The sequence below is a fragment of the Marmota flaviventris genome, chromosome 15 (assembly GCF_047511675.1).
Source record: "Marmota flaviventris isolate mMarFla1 chromosome 15, mMarFla1.hap1, whole genome shotgun sequence".
NCBI classification, from domain to species: domain Eukaryota; kingdom Metazoa; phylum Chordata; class Mammalia; order Rodentia; family Sciuridae; genus Marmota; species Marmota flaviventris.
Genome location: NC_092512.1, coordinates 49,500,701 through 49,524,631, shown reverse-complemented (window position 1 = coordinate 49,524,631; position 23,931 = coordinate 49,500,701). Strand labels below are relative to the sequence as shown.

Here is a 23,931-nt window from a genome sequence, read left to right as displayed (position 1 = left end):
AACAAGGGGCAGGTTTCCTTGACCCTTTTCATTTTGAAATCCCTGGTGGTGGGGATGATATTCATAACCCCTTTCAGACTCATCTTGCCTATATATACTCTTGGAAGTAAACTGTACTGTGCTGATACTCATGACCTGTTCTGTGCTAGCCATCCTTTGTCTCTAATGGACTTTGCTTATTCACAGAGGATGCCCCTTCTCTTGAACTCTGTCTCATTTCACTTCTTTTCCGTTTCAGATATCTCCTGGCTTTTTCCCCAAAATGTTTCCAAATTGTTTTTGGACACTTTAGCTGTCTAACATAGAAGATATTCTTAGTACTAAATAATTGCTTTAAATTTGTTTATATATTGCCTTTCTGCCAGAGTGTAATAGTTTGAATTTTTTTGAATACTTGAAAATTAGCCTATCTTAAATTTATTATAGTTCATATATTTTTCAAAACAAGATTATCACATTTTCAGATGTATGTGTAAACAAGATGTAATTTTATGAAACAACCTCTTAGAAATATTGTCTTTTTCCATATTTTTATTGGTGCTTTATGATTATACATAATGGTGGGACTTGTTATTACATATTTGTTCATGCACACTATGTAACAATATAATTTGGCCATTATCGTCTTTCAGTAATTCTGTTAGAAATTATAGGGTATTTTTATTGTTTTTTTTTCCTGTTCTAGTTTTCTCAATTCTGACCTTTATATTGGATTATTTTTATTGACTGTTTTAAAGCAATTACGAGACTAGACTTCATATCATGGTGTCACAATAAAAAATATAACAATCATAATTCTAAGTCAATAATGCTGTTTTCTTTATATTGGAAAACATAATTACACATCTTGTTGTTTGGCAAATAGTTTCAAAAATAAATGAGTAAAATGTGTCCCAGTATATTTTCTCTGATCTTTTATGTGTCTCAAATATGCTGTCATGTAAAATTTTGTTGTATATGAATATGCAGTATAAATAATATGAAGCTTTTAATCCTTTAAAGTATATATTTGTATAAATGAGTTTATATTCTTTCAACTTCATCCCTTTTATTGTTTAATTATCATTAAACAATGTGGAGAATATAATTTCTCACATTTTAGTAAAAGTAGGAGATTATTGATTTTGGGGGGGTTAGAAGAATTTTCTGTAGTTACTATACATATATCTCTACTCTCAGTTTGCATATCCAATAAATGCTCAGGATGATAAAATATATCCTGGCAAATATTTCCCACTAGTGCTTTAGTCAACAAAATTGGGTCCTCACCCTAGTTCTATTTTATTCGAACCTTTTACATATAGTTGGAGGAGGCTTGATTACTTAAAAAGTCCTTAGAGAGAGGTATGGCACCATATTGATTTGTCTCAGAGTTGTTTTCTTTAAGCTGGTTTTATTTCTATTTGTTTTATTTCTATTTGTTTTCCTCTGGGCTCTGTTTTCTGATCAGAAGATCATTTTCTTAATTTTGTTCTTGATTCTGCATAATCTTTCCTATTTTCAAGCTAGTGTGCTAATAAGTGTCTGAGGTATAAGAGGAAGATTTCTGTTCATGAGAAGGGTAAACTGGTTTATCCAAGCAAAGAAATATATTTGGGAACAAAGGTCAGTGTAATTTCAACAAATTGCACAGTACTACTGGAGCAAAGCTCCTTGTCTTTTCATTCCTTACAAATGAGTTCATATTGGGGTCATATTCTAATGTCCAGAAAGCATAGTGTATATTTGCATCCTATTTCTTTGTGAAAAATAAATCTGCCAATAAACAGCTTTTCTGAATATTAAACAACAGAAAAAAAATTATTGTAAAATTTTACCAGAACATTCTTTTCATCATCTCAAACATTTAGGCTTCAAACCAACTTGGTCCTGTTTGTGTCTTGTGAAGGTTGTTTGATTACCATGGGCGTGTGCCTCCACCTCCCCGTGCCGTGATCCCGCTGAAGCGTCCCAGAGTGGCTGTCACGACAACTCGCCGGGGGAAAGGAGTCTTTTCAATGAAAGGGGGATCAAGATCTGCTGTCAGTGGGTCTTCCTCCTCAGGCTCTAAGTGTAAGTAATGTTCTTTATTTCCTTTTAAATAAAAGTAGGAATAACCATCACTGCATAACTGTCAATAGTCCATAAATTAACGAGGCAACCATCAGAGAGACATAAAACAGGGATGGAATGACCTCTGCTTTCCTGTGAAGCAGGGGAGCAGATGCCAACATGGTGACAAAGGTTCTGGGCCAATCTGAAAAGAACTGTAAAAGTATCTTACCCCAATGTACTCTCAGCTGATTTAGCTTGTGATTTATTAAAGTCCTGAAATAAAATGTATTGCTTTTTAATGAGGTAACAATTTCACTTGAAAACGGAATGCATATACCATCTTTTCAGAGATGTTTTATGCAAAATTAGAGTTTGTTTTGAATATTTGAGCATTAAGATAATTAAAACGGGCAGACTACATGATAGCCATGTTAACAAACAAAACTTACCATGTATTCTAAATCATTATAAGGGTACATGTCTGAAAATGCACTTAGTATCACAAAAAAAGAAAACACTATGTGCATAACTCCACATGAATCAGAAAAAGGAGAAATGCAAACTTTCTAACTAAACACATTGCTAAATTTCTATCTAGACAGATTCAGAAAAAAACTCTAAACTGGTATTAGAATAGTATCCTAAAGAAAGAACCACACCATTTTCTGTGTTCCTTGGTATTACATGTTAGCAGAGCAGAAGTAAACAACACACACGTATCTCACTGGTATTTTAAAAATGAAAATACAGAGACACGCAGGAGTGCTATATTTCACAGGATGATCAATGACTACCTGTGGTTGTTGACAGATGGAAACCTGAAGAAGTTGAGTGAGCAAAAGAGCAAGAGAGAGGGATCCCTGACATTACGGGGCACTGTTCTGAGCAAATGGTCAGTGCAGAGACCTTAAGTTGGCATAGTTAAGGAAGAACAACAGAGCTAGTGTGGCTGCAGAGAGCCAGGTAGGAAAGTAGAACTGCAGATATGATCAGAGGGCAGGTTCCAGCAGAGCCCGGTAAGGGTGTTATGTGTACGTATTCTGCCACCCCTTCAGAACAAGTGAGACAGATATTTTCACCCCATTTTTATTAATGAGCAAACATAGAAGGTTACGTAACTAGTAAATGGTAGAGTCAGAACTATCTGTATCAGAAATACTAAGCATCATTATCAAAATAATTTCCTTTTACATGAAAATTGGCAAAGAAAAAAAATAGTTCAGAAAAGAGAAAGGTACTGATGCTTCTAGAAACTCTCAAGTTTGGCCTGCTAAGAGTTTCACTGAGAATTTAACTCAGCTAATATAACCTCAATGGCAAACTAAATAAATTTGCAGTTCTCTATGCGCTTATTTATCCAGTCTATTCTGTAGATAGATAAATATGAATTCTTTTTCGAGTCTAGTAATAAGAGAAAATGAGTTTCTGCTGTAGTTTCCACACACTCTAATATACTCTCAGATTACTGTTAAGAGCAAAGAGAGCTGCGGAACTTGGTTCTTGTTGTAGAAAATTGAACACTGAATTGCCTGCTAGGTTTATAGAAGACTGTTTTACCATTGGTGGTATTAACTTCAAATAGAAATATCTAAAGCATCACGGATTGTTTGTCTTGTGGTCATCTTAAAATAGTATTTAACAACAAAAGCATTACTGGCATTTTGCTGGATAGTCCTACATTGTGTAAGAGTATTCCTAGTGGGAAGTTTTACTCCCTGTATTAGAATAAATTCTAATGTCATATATAACTAAAAAATTAATTAAAAATTGAATAAAAAGAGTATCCTGAGCTCTGCAGAGCATTTAGCATCCCTGACCTCCAAACCTTAAATAGCAGTAGGATTCTTCAATGTTTGTAACTATAAACACACCTATACATTTCTAAGTATTCCCCGTGGACATGTTACCAACCAAATTTAGAGTCACTGATGTAGAAAAATACTTGCCTTACCTTGAGGCCATTTTCTAGAAGGTTCAGTAATATAGGACTCAATCCTCAGTTGTCATGTACTCCAGTGCATTACTGAGAAGAGTAGCAACTTCCAGAGGTTATTTCAAAGTAAATATCTCAACATTCAAATGGTTAAAATTTGGTACTTCATTTTTTGATTTCTAGTCTCATAGTGTCATTACTAGAGAATGAGAACTTTAAAAATATCCTTTTATAATTTTATTAAGAATTTCTTGTTTCCATATTAATAAGATTTTCTAAATGAACATGCAAACAGACTATATTTTCTGCTTTAATATAGAACTGAGTATGGAGTGTTAGATTGTTGGTTGTATTATCTAAATCCTCTTTAGACTTGTTTTTCTTGTAGCAAATTTATCATGATAGAGATTTTACATAGATTTTTTTTCTTAAGGCTTTGTTTTATATGCCATATCCCTTGGATGATTTATATAATTGTTAGTAATAATAATAATAATAATAATAATATAAGAAAAGAAGAAAAGTAATAGCTACCATTTTTTAGTGTTATGATGGCTATTATTTTGAGCACTTCACATATCAATTTATTTATTCTTCACAAATACCCCTGTAAGTGAGCTATTCTTTTTCCTGTTTGTGCTTTTTAGTTATACTTGACAGTAGAAAGTATTTTGACATATCAGACATACATGGAGTACAACTTCCCATTCTTGCAGTTGTACATCATGTGGACGTACACTGGTCATGTAATCATATTTGAACATAGGAAAGTTGTGTCCAACTCATTGTACTGTCTTTCCCATTCCCATCACCCCTCTCTTCCCCCATTTTTCCCACCCCCCTATCCAATCAGCGGTATCTCCACTCCCCCCACCACCTATTGTGAGTCAGCATCTGCATAGCAGAGAGAACATTTGGCCTTTGGTTTTGGGGGATTGGCTTATTTCATTTAGCATGATAGTCTCCAGTTTCACCTTTTTCAGGCAAGTGCTATAATTTCATTTTTCTTTATGGCCAAGTAATATTCAGTTGTGTGTATATACTTCATTTTCATATATCCATTCATCTACTGAAAGGCACCTAGGTTGGTTCCACAGCATAGCTGTTGTGAATTGAGCTGACATGAACATTGATGCTGCCATGTCACTACAGTATGCTGATTTTAAGTTGTCTGGGTATACGCCAAGGAGTGGGATAACTGGGTCAAATGGTGGGTTCCATTCCAGTTTTCTAAGGAATCTCCATACTGCTTTTCAGAGTGGTTGCAACAATTTTCAGTCCCACCAGCAACGTATAAGTGTGCCTTTTCCCCACATCTTCATCAACATTTATTATTGCCAGTATTCTTGATAATTGCCATTCTGATTGGAGTGAGATGAAATCTTAGTTTTGATTTGCATTTCTCTAGTTGCTAGAGATGTTGAACATTTTTTTCATACATTTGTTAACCATTCATATTTCTTCTTCTGTGAAGTGCCTGTTCAGTTCCTTTGCCCATTAATTGATTGGGCTATTTGGTTTTGTTTTGTTTTGTTTTGTTTTGTTTTTTGGGGGGCGGGTATTAAATGTTTTGAGTTCTTTATGTATCCTAGAGATTAATTCTCTATCTGAGGTGCAGGTAGCAAAGATTTTCTCCCATTCTGAAGGCTCTTTGTTCATGTTCTTGATTGTTTTATTTACAATGAAGAAGTTTTATAGTGTGATACAATCCCACTTATTTATTCTTGATTTTATTTCTTGCACTTTAGGACTGTTATTAAGGAATTTGGTTCCTAAGCCAACATGATGAAAATTTGGGCCTACTTTTTTCTTCTATTTAGGGCAGGGTCTCTGGTATAATACCTAGGTTCTTGATCCACTTGAGTTGAGTCTTGTGCAGGGTGAGATATAGGGGCCTATTTTCATTTTATTTCATATGGATTTCCAATTTCTAAATGGAGAAAAATTGGAAGCTTTCCCTCTAAAACCTGAAACAAGACAGGGATCCCCTTTTTCACCACTTCTCATCAACATAGTCCTGGAAACTCTAGCCAGAGCAATTAGACAGAAGAAAGAAATTAAAGGGATACAAATAAGGAAAGAAGAACTCAAATATCCCTATTTGCTGATGACATGATTCTATATTTAGAAGACCTATAAAAATCTACCAGAAAATTTCTATAACTCATAAATGAATTCAACAAAGTATTAAGATGTAAAATTAACACCCATAAATCAATTGTATTCCTATGCATTGGTGATGAATCAACTGAAAGAGAAATTAGGAAAACTACTCCATTCACAATATCCTCAAAGAAAATAAAATATTTGGGAATCAACCTAACAAAAGAAGTGAAAGAGACCTCTACAATGAAAACTATAGAACACTGAAGAAAGAAATTGAAGAATATCTTAGAAAATGGAAAGATTTCCCATGTTCTAGGATAAGCAGAATTAACATTGTCAGAATGGCCATACTACCAAAAGTGCTATACAGATTTAATGCAATTCCTATTAAGATTCTGGTGACGTTCTTCTTAGAAATAGAAAAAACCATCATGAAATTCACTTGGAAAAATAAGTGGCAAACATAGCCAAAGCCATTCTCAGCAAAAAAAGCGAAGCAGGCAGCATCATGATACCAGACCTGAAATTATACTACAGAGCTATAGTAACAAAAGCAGCATGGTATTGGCACCAAAACAGACATGAAGACCAATGGTACAGAGTAGAAGACACAGAGACAAACCCACATAAATACATTTTCCACATCCTCTCCATGACTTCTTGGAGAATTGTAACTTTTAGAATTATATAATATCCCATGAACTCTTCCTAACCTTAAATTTTACTAGGCTACTTGGTTTGATCCTTTCTATCTGGCTCTTTTCATATGCCTTTCCTTTATATATACATTTGCAGCCTTTCCTAAACATTAGTTTTGTAAGGATGCCTTAACAAACTATAGCAAGCTGTGGAGCTTGTGGCGGTCATTAGCATTCCTTGACTTGTGGGGACATCAATGACTCCACTCACCTCCTTGGCACATAGTGTTCTCCCTGTGTCTTTGTATCTGTGTATCTTCTCCTCTTCTTATAAGGACACTAGCCATGTCAGATGTGTGCTTCCCCAACGACCTCATCTTGCTTATATCTTCAAAGATCTATTTTCAAATAATGTCACATACACAGGTCCTAGAGGTAATGAATTCCACATACACTTTAGGGGAGTATATGTCAACCCAAAACACTCTGTTACTTTATTTTCGTTCATTTCTTGAAGACAACATATATCTGAGTTTGTTTGGGACAGCAGTTTGAAAGTGTCTGTTTTTTAGTAGGGAGATTTAACACCGTGTTTCATTACTGAATAGATACAACTATATTCTTTCTGTCCTTCTTTCAAGTGTTTGTTCTTGCTTTTATGTGAGGGTGATTCTGGCATTTTTATTAACATTATTAAAACTTTGCTTGTAACTCCACAGTATCCACCTATTGTAGTTGTCTTACCTCTCTCCCACTAAATTTGGTTCACTGCTTACATTTTTGTAGAACCTCTCCACATCTGCATTCATCATGCTGTTTTTGTCTCTCGGGTAATAAAGAAATAAGATCCAATGAGATTTTTTTTTTTAATTTACTGGTAGCTTTATCTTGGACCTCTCTTTTGACATGTGAAAAGTCTTCTTTGTTCTCCAATGTAAACTGAGACAGACAGTCCACTCAATAATGTATCTCCCTTCCACAAACTTCTCTGGAGTCACTGGGAGCCTCAGACTCTCCAAGGAATACACATTGCAAGGCACTAGCTATAACCCTTCTCTTCACTCTAGAGAAACTTACTAATTCCTTCCTCCTCTACCAATTCAAGGATCATTAACATTCTTTTCTGCCTTCTAGTAGAGGCAAGCTCCTTTACAGGTACCAGGACCCTTCTCCTGCACCACCATGTACAAACACTTTAATTCCATACTTAAATCTACCTGAGGACACATGGTTTTAGTAATAGATATATTTTTGTGGCTTTCATGTCAGCCAGAAAATATTTTATTTTGTTCTACAATTTAATTTACTGGAATTAGTCTTTTTTTTTTAAGTTAGATAATCCCAACCTGGGGTGTACTTGAGTTTCTATCCCTTAAAAATCTTCACATATTAAATTTTTTCAAACATTGGAATAAATAAATAATTAAATGATTTTTATAGAAAGGCAAATTGTCCAAGTCAATTATTTGGATAAACACTCCAAATGAGCTCTACAGTTTGTCACTGAACTACACTGAAGATAAGCATTTATTCTTAAATCCAGTGGTGGGTCATACATAAGTTTTAATTTGGTCCTCTGTTTCTGGTTTTGTGTGATAGATGGACCATCTCGATGAAAGGCTAAGTCTGAAAATTGAACTACTAAATACAGCAAGAGATGCTTTTGCAAGCATAAGTAAACTCACAATTATGTATTCTCTCTAGGATCACAGTGGCAGACCATATTATATTTACATAAAATATATGTGTATATAAATATTCATTATTCAATAATGCTTTTATAATTGACCTGGTTTCTGAGAATAACAATAATTTCCAAACTCAAATCACAAGTTAAAGTTTTGAATGAAGTGTAAAATATACTATTAAGTCAGGCATAATGGTGCCTACCTCTAACCCCAGTGGCTCAGGAGGCTCAGGCAGAAGGATCCCAAATTCAAAGTCAGCCTCAGCAACTTAGTGTGGACCTAAACAACTTAGCAAGACCCTGTCTCTAAACCAAATGTTTTATAAAATGGCTGGAGATGTGGCTAAATGTCTTTGGTTTCAATCCCTGCTACCAAACAATAATTAATTAATTAAGTATACTACTAATATTGGCATAATCTGAATGAATATTTACTGAGGGATATACATATAGCTTACTCTTTTATTAATGTTCATTTTCTAGTATTTAATAATTTGGTAAGTTTAGAAGAGGAAATTAATGTTATAGCCTGAATAATCTGTCATTTCTTATTTCAGAATTCTTAATATGAATGAATTCTGCTTGGGATAAAACCATGTAAGGAAAAAATATGTTAATTTGATAATTTTCCAAATATGAGTACTGATAACCATTTAAAATGGATTACTCTTTTAAAAATTAGTCTATCACTTCATATTTCTGTCCCTTTTCAAATCAACTTAAACTAAAACTATAATCAACTTGTCCTTTTCCACATCATGAAGTCATCAGATAAACAAAAGATGTGATTTTGCAGATAAACACTTCACAAAAGAGAAGACATAAATACTGGTGAGCTTTAGCGGTAGTTTCTGGGTGAAGAAAAGAGGTTCTCTCTGGTTAAAAAATTCTATCAATTAATTTAAATTCTAATGTCTAACAGGAAATATTCTAGTGAGTTTGAATTCCTGTGGGAATCTGTCAACGTACTTTCAGTGACAAAATGGGTGACAGACTAATATGAAAGCCATGAGAATCTCATAGGAAGACAGTTCAATTAAATATATGAAATAGTTACTGACAGCATATCACCAATGCTAAGAAAGTGTTGTAGTGTTGGATTCTCTTCACCAAAACATGTGATTGAAATACGGAGATTAAGCATCCACCAGAGAAATGATGTTAACATTAAGCAAATTATCATTAAGTTTCCCATCTATCATCCATCCATCTACCCTATCATTATCTTGGGAAAAGTATGTAGGTATTCTGCTTTTACCTTAAGGAAAGAAAGGTCATGTTGGTGCAAGAGTCTAGAAAAAGCCTACTAGATGATTTTTTAATTGTTTAAAAAAGTAAGTATCTTTTAAATAAAAGATAGAATCAAAGAGAGTCTTCCAGATGGCAGGATCTAGAGGAATAACAGAGGCTTTGCTCTAGGGTTGCCTGGGGTGGAGTTGGAGTTCCATAGATGCCACAACTGTGGACTGAGCAATATCCATGATTCCTGTACCCCTTCTCTATTTTCTACCTGAAATATGGAGGTGGGGGACGACATATGGTATACACAAGAGTTGTTGTAAGATTTACTTATACTATAAGAATTACTTGTGTATTGAAGTACATAGACAACAAAATGTTCAGTGAGGTTATTTATGGCCATTATTACTACTTTAGTATCTCTTCAAAACATAGCCATCAAGAGCATGAAATACGAACTTGCTCTACCTGGAATCCGGTAGTGGCTCTATCATTCATTTGTTAGCTCTATGCTTTGGAGCAAAGATACCTTGCTCACTGTGTCTTAGATGCCTCATCTGTAAAATGGGAGTGATAATCTTACCATCTTCTCCATAGGGTTCTTTTTTAAAAATATTTTTCTAGTTTTAGATGGACACAATATCTTTATTTTATTTATTTATTTTTATGTGGTACTGAGGACCCAACCCAGTGCCTCATGCATGTGAGGCAAGCGCTCTACCACTGAGCTACAAACCCAGCCCTGCATAGGATTCTTTTGAGGATTAAATGAGTTGACATATGAAGAGCTCTTAGTGTCTGGTATTGCAAAAGTCTTAATAATAAACCATCATAAGAGTAATAATAATAATATTGATGATGATGATGATGATGACAAATTTTAGTGCTAGGAATATCTGTTAGGAAACAACATTATGATCAAGCAAAACAAAGTGTAAAATTCCTAACAGAATAATAAAAAACAGCGGAGAATATTGAAGGGTTTATATTTCATTCAGGGACAAGGGAAAAGACTCAGAAAAGTGCTACCTGATCAAAATTATATTCTATGGAATGTTTATGATAGGTGTATTGGTATGCTAGGGCTACCATACTAAGTGGTCCAGAGAGTGTAACAACAGAAATCTTTCTCACGATTCTGGAGGATAAAAGTTGGAGATCAAGATGTTGGAAGGCTTGGTAGTTTCTTATGACCATGAAGGAAAGATCTACACCAAGCCTCCATCCTTGGTTTGTAGGATACTTGTCTTTGCCCTGTGTCTTCACACTCTTTCTTAAGTGCTTTCGGATTAGGGTCCACCCTAATGACTTTATGTTAATTTAAGTACCTTTGTAAAAACCTATCTCCAAATGCCATCACATTCTAAGGTACTTGGGTCTAGGACTTCAATACATGAAATTTCAGGGGGACACTATTCAACCCATAACATGGAAGTCATAGGTTGACCTAACAAAATGTTGACATCTTTGCTTATCCTTCAGCTTTGTTTTATTTTATAAGCCAAATTTAGGGATATGATTTAGTTTTAATTAATTGAAGCAAATGACCAGGCCATTTAGCTTACTCTGCTAAATGCACTACATATATCAGATGCACACAGGTCCGTTTAAACACTAACTAGAACTATGTATAAAGAATATTCCAGAGTTATAAAGAAAAATCCAGTTTCATAGAGAATAGCCCAATCAAAATAATTACTATATATTTACAATGGATAAATAGATACATTTGTAGATTCTATGTGGTTTTCTTTACTATGCTTTTATAACCAGATTAAGAAATGTAAACAGAAAAAAAAATATTAAAATGTGTAAGCCAGGAGCAGTGGTACATACCTATGATCCCAGCAGCTCAGGAGTCACAGGAGCACTAATTCAAAGCAAGCCTCAGCGATTTAGCAAGGTCCTAAGCAATTTAGGGAGACCCTGTCTCTCAAAAAAAAAAAAAAAAATTGGCTGGGCATGTGGTTCAGTGGTTAATCCCTACTACCAAAACAACAACAAATGTACAACAAAATCCTTCTATCAATTTGACTTATGAGAATTTGAGGTAATTTTCTCAGTTCTACTACAGAATTTATATTTCTCTGTATGCTATACTGACAGTTCAGAAAGGGTCTAGTTTTTCCACTGCGGAATTATAAAAGTATGTAAGTCCTATTAATAAACCTTAATAAGATTTCTGCCTCTTCCTTTTCTGCTATTCTTCTACCTCAAGTCCTAATACGCAGAATCTTGACCACTCTGATAACCTCTTGCTGGTTTTCTTGACTTTATGCTATTCCCTAGTCTCATTAATTTCCTACCCAGTTGTGAGATTATTCCAGACCAAGTGCTTTGTCAATTTTTCAATCAAAACTCAAAATTGCTACTAGTTACCAAATAAGAATTTTTAGTAGACTTCTTAAGAAGTATCTGACCGGGCACTTCCATTCCCCACCCCACCCAGCACTGTTCTCCTAGCCTAAATGAACATTTCAAGGTTTGCAACTCAGGCTCATGTTCTCCACCCACCCAGAAACCCTTTCCTTTTCCTTTCTTATAAAAAAATGTTTTATCAGATGTATTGTCTTACACATATACAAACAAGCATTATTAATCATTGTACCTATCTTCCAAGGTCCAAATCAGTTAATAGTATCGAGTCCCTCTATGCTATAGACATCACTGTCCTGCAACCCCAAGCCAATCGTTCATCTTCAGTTTCTGGAACTTAAACTTTTCTGCTTCATATTAGCAATTCATTTGCACATTCATTCTCTCTGTTTTTTTTTTTTTATTGAAATGTATCCAAATTAGTTATGCATTGCACAGAGTATACTCTTAAATATTTGTGGAATATGTTGCCACTAGTATTTTTGCTTTTTGCATTTAGATTTTGGTGTTTTAGAAATTTTATAGTTAGCTTTGAACCATGCCTTTAGAAATGTGGTAATGCAGAGAAAATTAGTTACAGAATATGTTGAGTCAGTCCATGAAGCAGAAAGATATATTCTAGCCTATGCTCCAAGGTTTTAAAGAAATCAGGTTTTAATGTGTATTTTGAAGCTCTGTGATAAGATCTGCTACTTTCTTTAATTAGGCCCTTTTTGCTTGCTGGAATTCAAAATATACTTCTGGTCATAGCTCAAGGACCATTGTCTTATGATTACTTTCACAATCAGTTGCCACACCCCATCAAAAGTAATTTATCTTTTCTCTTCCCCTACATCATTGAAACAAGTTCAATTAACCAGCATTTGCCAGATGAGAGGTATTAATTTTCCATAGATGAAAGAGACATGACCCCTGAGGAGCCAATATTCCATATACAAAAGAGACGTGATACTTTATTAAAGGGCAATTTTTTGGGAAGACCAGAAAATAAAAGATAATTTCAGTATCAAGTGATAGGAGATTTTCACTTTGTCCCACATTGTTTTATGCATTCTATGTCTTTACATATTTTTCTTCCACTACTTAAAAACTCCATAATATCAGGAAGGCAGTTCACTGTAAGAAGCCCATAACCTGGAGTGAGGGGTGGAAAATCAAACAAATATAAACCATAGCTTTGGAATCAGGCAGCCCTCCCTAAACTTGATTTTGTTACCTCTTTGCTGAACAATCTGAAGCACATAACTTATCTCTAATATTCAGTTCTAATCCATAAAGCAAGTTTAATAACACATGCTTTTCATATTTATAATAAGGATTAAATGAAATTATATTCATGCATTTCCTAGTACAATGCTAGATGAATGGCATTTCATTATAGTGAGCAATCAACGAATAGTTATTGAATATGATGTATTCATTTTCCATTTCATTTTCTCATTTATTTTCTCATACAGAAAGAATGAATATAGATATTGGTATAGGTATTATGAATACACATATATCCACATATATGTAATTGCTTTTTCTAGGATGCTCCATTTTGGGAATAACCAATTGCTCCAATTTATTTCATCAAAATCCTTTAATTTATGGTTTTTGAAAACTATTTGCAAGATTGGCAAATTAGCTTATGCATATAAAATCACCTTGAAATATATTAATTGGAGGAAAGAGACAGATGCAGAAACAGATGAACTAGACTGATAAAGACAAAGATTTCCAGAAATGCATTAAAGAAGTCAGTAGTCCTCATTTTTTTTCTAGAAATGACTAAATTAAATAAGATAGTTCCTTAGTTCATAGCAAAGGAAAGAACTAAATAATGTATCAAAGGCTTAAAAAATAAGTAGAGTAACAGAAAACTAATGTGAATTATTATTAAAGTTCTTAGAGTTGCAAACATTTGTAAGTTTTCTTAGTTGATCTGAAGCATGATGGTGTTGGTGAAAAAAAGGTATATAATTTTCTAGACCAGTATCTTGGTCCATTTTCTGTGGTTGTAACTGAATATGATAGACTGAGTATTATATAAAGAATAAAGAGTGTTTTTTAAATTTATTTAATTATTTATTTTAATTAGGTATATATGACAGCAGAATGCATTTTGATTCATTGTACAAAATTGCAGCACAGCTTTTCATTTCTCTGGTTGTACACAGTGTAGCGTCGCACCATATGTGCAGTCATACATTCACCTAGGGTAATGATGTCCTTCTCATTCCACCATCTTTCCTGCCCCCATTTTCCCTCCCTCCTCCCTCCTCTTTGCCCAATCACAGTTTCTCCATTTTCCCCATGCCCCACCCCACCCCATTACGGTTTAGCCTCCATTTATCAGAGAGAACATATGGCCTTTGGTTTGGGGGGGATTGAATTACTTTGCTAAGCATAATATACAATAAAGGTTTATTTAGTTCATAGAATCAGAGGCTGGAAAGTCTAATAGTATGGCTTTGGTATCTGTCCAGCATCTGGTGAGGACCTTCTTGCTGGGCCGTGGCAGGTAGGAGACTATCACAGAGGGAGACAGAAAAAGCTTGCTAACTAATTGCATCATGATCACTCCATTCTCATGACCTCATATAATGCTAATTACTTCCAAAAGCTGCACCTCCAAACACCATTAGCATAAAACTTTGGGGATTAAGATTCCAATACATGATATTTGGAGGACACATTCAAACCATAATGTCCAGAGTTTCTAAGGCCTGGCACCATTGACTTTTCAAGTTAGATCATTCTTTGCATGATGGTTGCAGGCTATCCTCTGTGTTCATGAATGTTTAACAGACCAAATGTCCACTATATACCAGTAGCACCATGCAATACAAGTTGTCACGCACAAAAGAAAATGTCTCAAGATATTCCAAATGTCTCCTACAGGGCACAATCACCCTCTGTTAAGAACCACTGAGCTGGACAGTTAGCTGAAGTGTCTTTGTCTCTGAATAGACTTGACCCAAAGGTGATTAAAATAAATTGAAATATTTTTCACCACATAAATCGGATGCATGGATGTTTTTATATAGGCAGATGGCATCATCCCTTGTGTCTAATTTCCTTTTTAGATTATATCTCATGTTGCAGCAAAAGGCACAGTCATCATTTTTGTTGACTGTATCAGAATGTAATAACATTTATCACCAAATCAGTGAACTCTTTAGAGAGAGCAAGTCTGAAATTATTTAATATAACTTCTTCTTTTTAACAAAAATCTTACAGTGATACTTCGGGAAAAATAATTTAAGATTATCTGTAAGATGCAACCAGACTCCTAGTTCCTCTAATGTCATTCTTGCCTAAAAACTAGCTAATGTAATTTATTCTAAGAAATTCATTTTTATTTCATTCATCAATTTGCTGATCTTGTTTAGTAATTCGAAACTCAACCTCTATAATCATGCAAAACAGAATTATACTCAACAGAAATTATTTTTATAAGACAGTATGTTTGCTTTTGTGTATAATTTTGTGTTATGTTTTTTGTTGAAGAATTTACATACAGAAAAAGAATAAGACATTGTTTTTCTGAAGATAGTATCACTGATGTCTTCTAAAATACTGTAACATATGTATATATTCCTCCTAGGACAAATTCATCCTGAATATTAAATCAAGATACCATCTCTAACTGGAAACTTTGAAATTTATTCTTCTACCTTAGACTTCTCCCATAAGCTGCATATTCAAATACCCAACGGCTTCCTTTTTCACTTTTGTTTGGATACAAATAGGCACTTCAAAATTAACAAAACTTTGAATCTTCCCCCAGAAGCCTGAGCTTCTGGCAATCTTACCTATTTTAGCAAATGATTATTACATCCTTCCAATTATGTGCCCTCATTCTTTTAAAGTCTATGCAGAATCCATCTCCTTATCACCACTAAAACTCTTAACTCCTTGGTCCAAGCCAGCCTACCATCATCTCTCCCTGGAATTGTTCTCATGGCTTTCTTTGTGATCCCTTTGATTCTTTCCCTGTCACCCTATAGGCTTTTCACAATATCAAATCAAAACAGTGCTCTTCAAATATAAAGTTGTCCCCTGTATCACTCAGAGTAAAATCTAAAGTCCTAACTTTGACCAACAAGACCATGCCCACTCTCCCTCTTCTCCATTCTCCACTTTATCTGCCAGCTTCTCTTCTCTCATTTGCTCATTCCAGTCTGGCCACATTTGACTCTTTGCCTTAAATATCCCAAATATAGTCTGGCTCAGCACTTCGGATTTATTGCTCTTCTGCCTGATATGCTGTTTCATCCCACAAACTCACTTCTTCCCCATGCTATTTCCTCCCTTTATAGAAACTTTTGCTCAAGTATCCTCTTATCACTTGAAACTTTCCTGACTGCCCTATGTACAAAAGGGCAAATCTCATACCTGAACTATGCCTTCCCTCACTTGCAATTTTTTGTATTATTTCTGTATATAGTGTACATATTTATTTATTGTCTTTTTTGATTCTTAATGCGAGTTTCTTTTTTTTTGGGGGGGGGGGTACCAGGGATTAAACACAGGGTTCAACCATAAGCAACACCTCCCAGCCCTATTTTGTATGTTATTTAGAGACAGAGTCTCACTGAGTTGTTTAGTGCCTTGCCATTGCTGAGGCTGGCTTTGAACTCATGATCCTCCTGCCTTAGGCTCCTGAGCCACTGGGATTATAGGTGTGCACTACCATGTCCGGTGGGAGTTTCTTAATTGTAGAGAGTTTCATTATTATCTTTCTTATTCAACACTATATTCCTAGTATCTGGAAAAGAGCCTGACAATAATGTGTTCCATCAACATTGTTGAGCAACTACGGTGGACACATGAGTTAAAAAATTAGAGCAGTTCCCGATCTTGTCTTAAAGAAATAGGAACTCAAAGTATCATTTGAAAGAAGTTAGGTTAGGATGAGGATGAACTTGTTGAAGAAGAGGATCAAGGCTTGATGACTTCACAGTATAGGCAACTAAAAGGTGAAATGACGTTTTCCAGATGGAGGAGATGAGAGTATGGATCAGATCAATAATGTATAGTTGTCTGAAACCACATACTACTTTTAAGGAGTGAACAATTATTGTGACCAGAGCCTCAGATAATTGGAAAGACCAGCAGAAGATGGGAAGAGACAGTAGTCTGGAGATGACTGAGCAGTAAAGCAATTTTCTCAAATTCTCAAATTCATAATGTTTAAATTATAAAATTCATGATCTTCAATAATTGCACCAAACTTTTCCCAACTGCTAGTTTGTCTACATCAGTGGGCTTAACTGTTAAAAAAAAAATGTCTAATAGCAAGCTGATTAAAAATGTGCAATCTTGTTCTTACAAATAATATTCCTGACTCTATCTAAAACTCTATAAAAATGAAGGCAATATACTCTATGCAATGTATCCTTAAAGATGAGGTTTATGGATTTTGGAGAATTCAAGTGAAATTGGAGGAAAAATACAAAGCGTTGCTTGCCAGAGGCATGTTTTCTTTTCATTTTCTTTCATCAGACTATTTCTGAGGCACTGTGTTGTAAAGACATAGTTCCATGATGAATTTACTTTTGAATTTCCTGTCTGATCACCTGTCTGTCCTTTAGTCAATCAACTCTTAGAATGGGTGTCTTGTGAATTTAGTCCCTGACACATACACAGAGCTTTCAATAAAATGTGTTGCTCGGTTTGGAACTGGCATGAGAACCTTAGCTACACATACATATAACTACAAACTTCCTGGTCTTTATTAATTGCTTATTGTGTTCAAGATACTGGACTAAGTTCTATCAAGAATGAAATAAGAGAAAAGAGAGAATTGGATGCACTATTTCTACACAAGGGATTTTGGTTCTAAAGCATCTATGATGAGGTCAATCCATTAATGTGTCCTGTTTTAGATGAATGACCCCAAATTCCTTCTTTTAAAAACATGATACCATCTGAAATTTGAAAAAAAAATGTATTGATCAGGAATAATTTTTCAGCAATCTGGCTTATTATGAAAAGATAAAGTTTTCATGAAGCACTCTTCTGATTGAGCTCTTTTTAAACCTGTTAATATCAGTTTTAAATAAAGGAAAACAGACTTCAAGCCCAGAATCTCATGATCAGCATCAGGAGGCTCACTAATCAATAAAAGGAGAAGGACTTATCAAAACACATACAGCATGACTTCTAAGATTCATGAATGCCTGATCAGGAGAGCTTTGCTCAAAGAAGTTATGATTTAACATGAAAAATAGATGATAGAAAAGTCAACAAGCAATAGGTGTGCATAAGAAGGGAAAGCATTCCTAAGTAGTATTCATAAGAGGTATTCATAAGAAGGGAAAGATATACTCGATCCTGAAAGATGAGTAGGATTTTCATAGACACTTTTTGGAAGAGAGAAATAGTCATTGCTGGGATGGCACGTTTATATAATAATATAAATAATACAAAATAACAACAACACAAATAATAATAGTTTCTGCTTCCATCATTTATTGAACCTAATGATGGTCTTGATGTGGCATTAGGTGGTTTAGCTTTATTGTCTTATTAAATTCTTATAATGATCCTGTAAGATACAGGAGACAAGTTAAAGAGATGAAGAGACTTAACTCCAGTGGGAATGGAGTTCCCCTAGGTGTAATGGGCTGGTAGAGAAATAAAAACTAAGAGAAATAAAATGGTAAAAAACAACAACAACAAAAAAAAACACAGAACACAGAAAGTAATTGCAAAAGCACGGGCAAGCTGAAAGGATGGATGGAGCTTCTAGACAAAATGGAGCCCACACCTGCTCTATTTATATGGGGAAATATGAGAGAGATTCTACAGAATGTTCTTCTCCAAAAAAAGGCTTAAGGTGGGCTGTTCAGTGGTTACGCCCATCTCCATAACTACTATGAGGAACCTTCCTAGCAGAGCGGAGAGAAAGGTCATGTGCATTGGGCAATCTGATGCTGTGGAAGAGCCATGGATAGTTCACAGTACCAGGCCTAATGCTCCTTGGCTTCAGGGCGAGAGAAGATCCTCATGTATTTCACGGATGGCTTCCCGCACTTAACTGAACCTGCTTGTTTACAATTGATTTCCCCTGGGAACATAGATGTAAACTAGTTGATCTGGTTCTATATAACATTTGATTGAATACTGAACAGTTCTGTTCAAATGAAGGATTTGTTAATATGTCAAAACACACTCTGCTGTCATGTATATCCAAAAAGAACATTTTTTTTAAATGAAAGATTTGTTTTGAGCAGGCCTTGAATCCAAGTTTAAATAATTTGGTTTGTTTGTGCTTATCATCTTTTTCTATAGAAAATGGAGATATTCCAGAAATCTCCTGTTAAAAAACAAAACCTTATTTATGAGTATTTCTTTGAGAGTTCTATGCAATAGACCAGGCGAATGAACCAAAGGCAGAATCCCAATCAAGAGTGCAATAAAAATGGATAGGACTGTGTTGGACCTAGGATCTCCTTAATCCTGAACATTTATTTTGGGAGGAAAATATCAGAAAGCAAAGTTGCAAAGACTTTTAAAATTCTAAGTTTAGAAATATATAGTTGTAAAATGTACACCTATTTTAATGGAGTAAGTAAAAATAGTTAATGACTTAATGTAATCCACTGTGCAGTGGGTAAATGAAAAGGAAAGCACAGACAAGTTAGAAAGAGCAGTACATCAGGTATAGAGATGACCTATTCCAGGAATTCCATCTGGAATCCAGGTGTAATCGCAAAAAAAAAAAAAAAACAGACCTCCAAATAAAGAAGAGTAGAAAGAGAACTGCAGCCAACTGAGGACTAAGTAAGGTACAGACCTTCTTTCAAGGGCAGCACTGAGATACTGACGTGCAATAAGGAGCCAACTTCCAGGAGAAGCAGCCAAGACTGCTTCTAAAGCCCACTTTTCTGGACCTTGATAAGTGGTTGTTGATCTCCATTCCAAGAAAGGAGCTGGGCATTCTGCAGACCTGGAGACTCATCTCAGTATTTCAGGGTAAGAGTCAGGAAAGAAATGACAGACCTCTCCTAATTCCCTTGTTTGAAAAGGAGATGATTTCCTTATAAGTTTGAGTAACATTACCTACTTAGACCACAATTTTATGATAACCTGTCTCTGATCTTAAAAAAATCTTCCTAGAGTCCTAGACATGAGTCAAAACCCAAACGTTGGCTGCCTGGGCACTTATGAGTTCCTACTAGATCTAGAGTCCAGATTTCTTGCTGTTTTCTAATACAGTTTCTGTAATGTGGAATATTGGTGATTTATTAGTTTGTGCTTTTCGAGAGAGATAAATCAATTAAAATTAGTTAACTATGTTCCTGGGCTGAGAAGTGGTTCCACTCCCTTAGAAATATATTCTGGTAGTTTCCAGCCAGTTTCAATTTTCCTAAACTGAAATCTGTTATAAGATAAAATGTTTTCTATTAAATTTGATAAGTTTAAGTAAAACTACATGATATACTTCCATCAAAGGAAATGAGTATCATTCTTCAAAGCAGGATCGATTTGCAACTGTGACAGATGATGTTTTTCAAATTTAGCTGCAATTCAACAATGGTATTTTGATGTCTTTGAAATAATTGACATAAAGAATGATTCTCTATTTTAAACTGTGTTTTATTTCAGTTTGGTACTACATAAATAGAAATATTCCGGAGGGCTCTTATTTCTTGCAGTTTTGCTTTTGTAAACTATTTTGCATCAAAAATTAAAAACTGCTTTTTTAACAAAAAAAATCAAAATTTAAAACAGAAAGCATTTTCTCATTTTTATATTGGAAAACATTTGTTCTTCCTTTTTTTTTTTTAATTTTTTATTGTGGGTTGTTCAAAACATTACAAATTTCTTGACATATCATATTCCACACTTTGATTCAAGTGGGTTATGAACTCCCACCTTCACCCCATACACAGATTGCAGAATCACATCAGTTACACATCCATTGATTTACAAATTGCCATACTAGTGTCTGTTGTGCTCCACTGCCTTTCCCATCCTCCCCCCTCCCCCCTCCCCACCTCTCCCCTCCCCTCCCCTCCTCTCTCTCTACCTCCTCCACTGTATAACCCTGAGGGTCTCCTTCCATTACCATGCAATTTTCCTTCTCTCTCCCTTTCCCTCCCACCTCTCATCCCTGTTAAATGTTAATCTTCTTCTCCTGTTCTTCGTCCCTACACTGTTCTTAGTTACTCTCCTTATATCAAAGAAGACATTTGGCATTTGTTTTTTAGGGATTGGCTAGCTTCACTTAGCATAATCTGCTCTAATGCCATCCATTTCCCTGTAAATTCTATGATTTTGTCATTTTTTAATGCAGAGTAATACTCCATTGTGTATAAATGCCACATTTTTTTTATCCATTCGTCTATTGAAGGGCATCTAGGTTGGTTCCACAGTCTTGCTATTGTGAACTGTGCTGCTATGAACATCGATGTAGCAGTGTCCCTGTAGCATGCTCTTTTTAGGTCTTTAGGGAATAGACCAAGAAGGGGAATAGCTGGGTCAAATGGTGGCTCCATTCCCAGCTTTCTAAGAAATCTCCATACTGCTTTCCAAATTGGCTGCACCAATCTGCAGTCCCACCAGCAATGTACAAGTGTACCCTTTTCCCCACATCCTCGCCAGCACTTGTTGTTGTTTGACTTCCTAATGGCTGCCAATCTTACTGGAGTGAGATGGTATCTTAGGGTGGTTTTGATTTGCATTTCTCTGACAGCTAGAGATGTTGAGCATTTTTTCATGTACTTGTTGATTGACTGTATGTCCTCCTCTGAGAAGTGTCTGTTCAGGTCCTTGGCCCATTTGTTGATTGGGTTGTTTGTTTTCTTATTGTCTAATTTTTTTGAGTTCTTTGTATACTCTGGATATTAGGGCTCTATCTGAAGTGTGAGGAGTAAAGATTTGTTCCCAGGGTGTAGGCTCCCTATTTACCTCTCTTATTGTTTCTTTTGCTGAGAAAAAACTTTTTAGTTTGAGTAAGTCCCATTTGTTGATTCTAGTTATTAACTTTTGTGCTATGGGTGTCCTATTGAGGAATTTGGAGCCCGACCCCACCGACTGTAGATCGTAGCCAACTTTTTCTTCTATCAGACGGCGCGTCTCTGATTTGATATCAAGCTCCTTGTTCCATTTTGAATTCACTTTTGTGCATGGCGAGAGAAAGGGATTCAGTTTCATTTTGTTGCATATGGATTTCCAGTTTTCCCAGCACCATTTGTTGAAGATGCTATCCTTCCTCCATTGCATGCTTTTAGCCCCTTTATCAAATATAAGGTAGTTGTAGTTTTGTGGATTGGTTTCTGTGTCCTCTATTCTGTACCATTGGTCCACCCGCCTGTTTTGGTACCAGTACCATGCTGTTTTTGTTACTATTGCTCTGTAGTATAGTTTGAAGTCTGGTATCGCTATACCGCCTGATTCACACTTCCTGCTTAGCATTGTTTTTGCTATTCTGGGTCTTTTATTTTTCCATATGAATTTCATGATTGCTTTCTCTATTTCTACAAGAAATGCTGTTGGGATTTTGATTGGCATTGCATTAAACCTATAGAGAACTTTTGGTAATATCGCCATTTTGATGATGTTAGTTCTGCCTATCCATGAACAGGGTATATTTTTCCATCTTCTAAGATCTTCTATTTCTCTCTTTAGGGTTCTGTAGTTTTCATTGTATAAGTCTTTCACCTCTTTTGTTAGGTTGATTCCCAAGTATTTTATTTTTTTTGAAGATATTTTGAATGGAGTGGTTGTCCTCATTTCCATTTCAGAGGATTTGTCGCTGATATACAGGAATGCCTTTGATTTATGCGTGTTGATTTTATATCCTGCCACTTTCCTGAATTCATTTATTAGCTCTAATAGTTTCTTGTAGAGCCTTTTGGGTCTGCTAGGTATAGAATCATATCATCTGCAAATAGTGATAATTTAAGTTCTTCTTTTCCTATTTTTATGCCTTTAATTTCTTTCGTCTGTCTAATTGCTCTGGCCAGTGTTTCGAGAACTATGTTGAACAGAAGTGGAGAGAGAGGGCATCCCTGTCTAGTTCCAGATTTTAGAGGGAATGCCTTCAGTTTTTCTCCATTCAGAATGATGCTAGCCTGAGGCTTAGCATAGATTGCTTTTACAATATTGAGGTATGTTCCTGTTATCCCTAGTTTTTCTAGAGTTTTGAACATAAAGGGATGCTGTACTTTGTCAAATGCTTTTTCCGCATCTATCGAGATGATCATATGGTTCTTATTTTTAAGTCTATTGATGTGGTGAATAACATTTATTGATTTCCGTATATTGAACCAGCCTTGCATCCCTGGGATGAATCCTACTTGATCATGGTGTACAATTTTTTTGATATGTTTTTGTATCCGATTCGCCAGAATTTTATTGAGGATTTTTGCATCTAGGTTTATTAGAGATATTGGTCTGTAGTTTTCTTTCTTTGAAGTGTCTTTGTCTGGTTTAGGTATCAGGGTGATGTTGGCCTCATAGAATGAATTTGGAAGTTCTCCCTCCTTTTCTATTTCCTGAAGTAGCTTGAAAAGTATTGGTATTAGTTCTTCTTTAAAGGTTTTGTAAAATTCTGCTGTATACCCATCTGGACCTGGGCTTTTCTTAGTTGGTAGTCTTTTTATGGTTTCTTCTATTTCCTCAATTGATATTGGTCTGTTTAGGTTTTCTATATCCTCCTGACTCAATCTGGGCAGATCATATGACTTAAGAAATTTATCTATGCCTTCACTATCTTCTAATTTGTTGGAGTATAAGGATTCAAAATAGTTTTTGATTATCTTCTGTATTTCTGAAGTGTCTGTTGTGATATTGCCTTTTTCATCCCGTATGCTAGTAATTTGAGTTCTCTCTCTTCTTCTCTTCGCTAGCATCGCTAAGGGTCTGTCGATTTTGTTTATTTTTTCAAAGAACCAACTTTTAGTTTTGTCAATTTTTTC

General features: G+C 35.2%; 1 protein-coding gene across 1 annotated transcript in view; it reads left to right on the top strand.

The window, feature by feature from the left end:
* Window positions 1–23,931, top strand: part of Ralyl (RALY RNA binding protein like) — a 354,882-nt gene that overhangs the window by 275,407 nt on the left and 55,544 nt on the right. Inside the window, exon 5 of the mRNA XM_071602169.1 lies at window positions 1,889–2,052. Within this exon, the coding sequence (XP_071458270.1) occupies window positions 1,889–2,052 (164 nt within the window). The remainder of the gene's footprint in view (window positions 1–1,888; window positions 2,053–23,931) is intronic.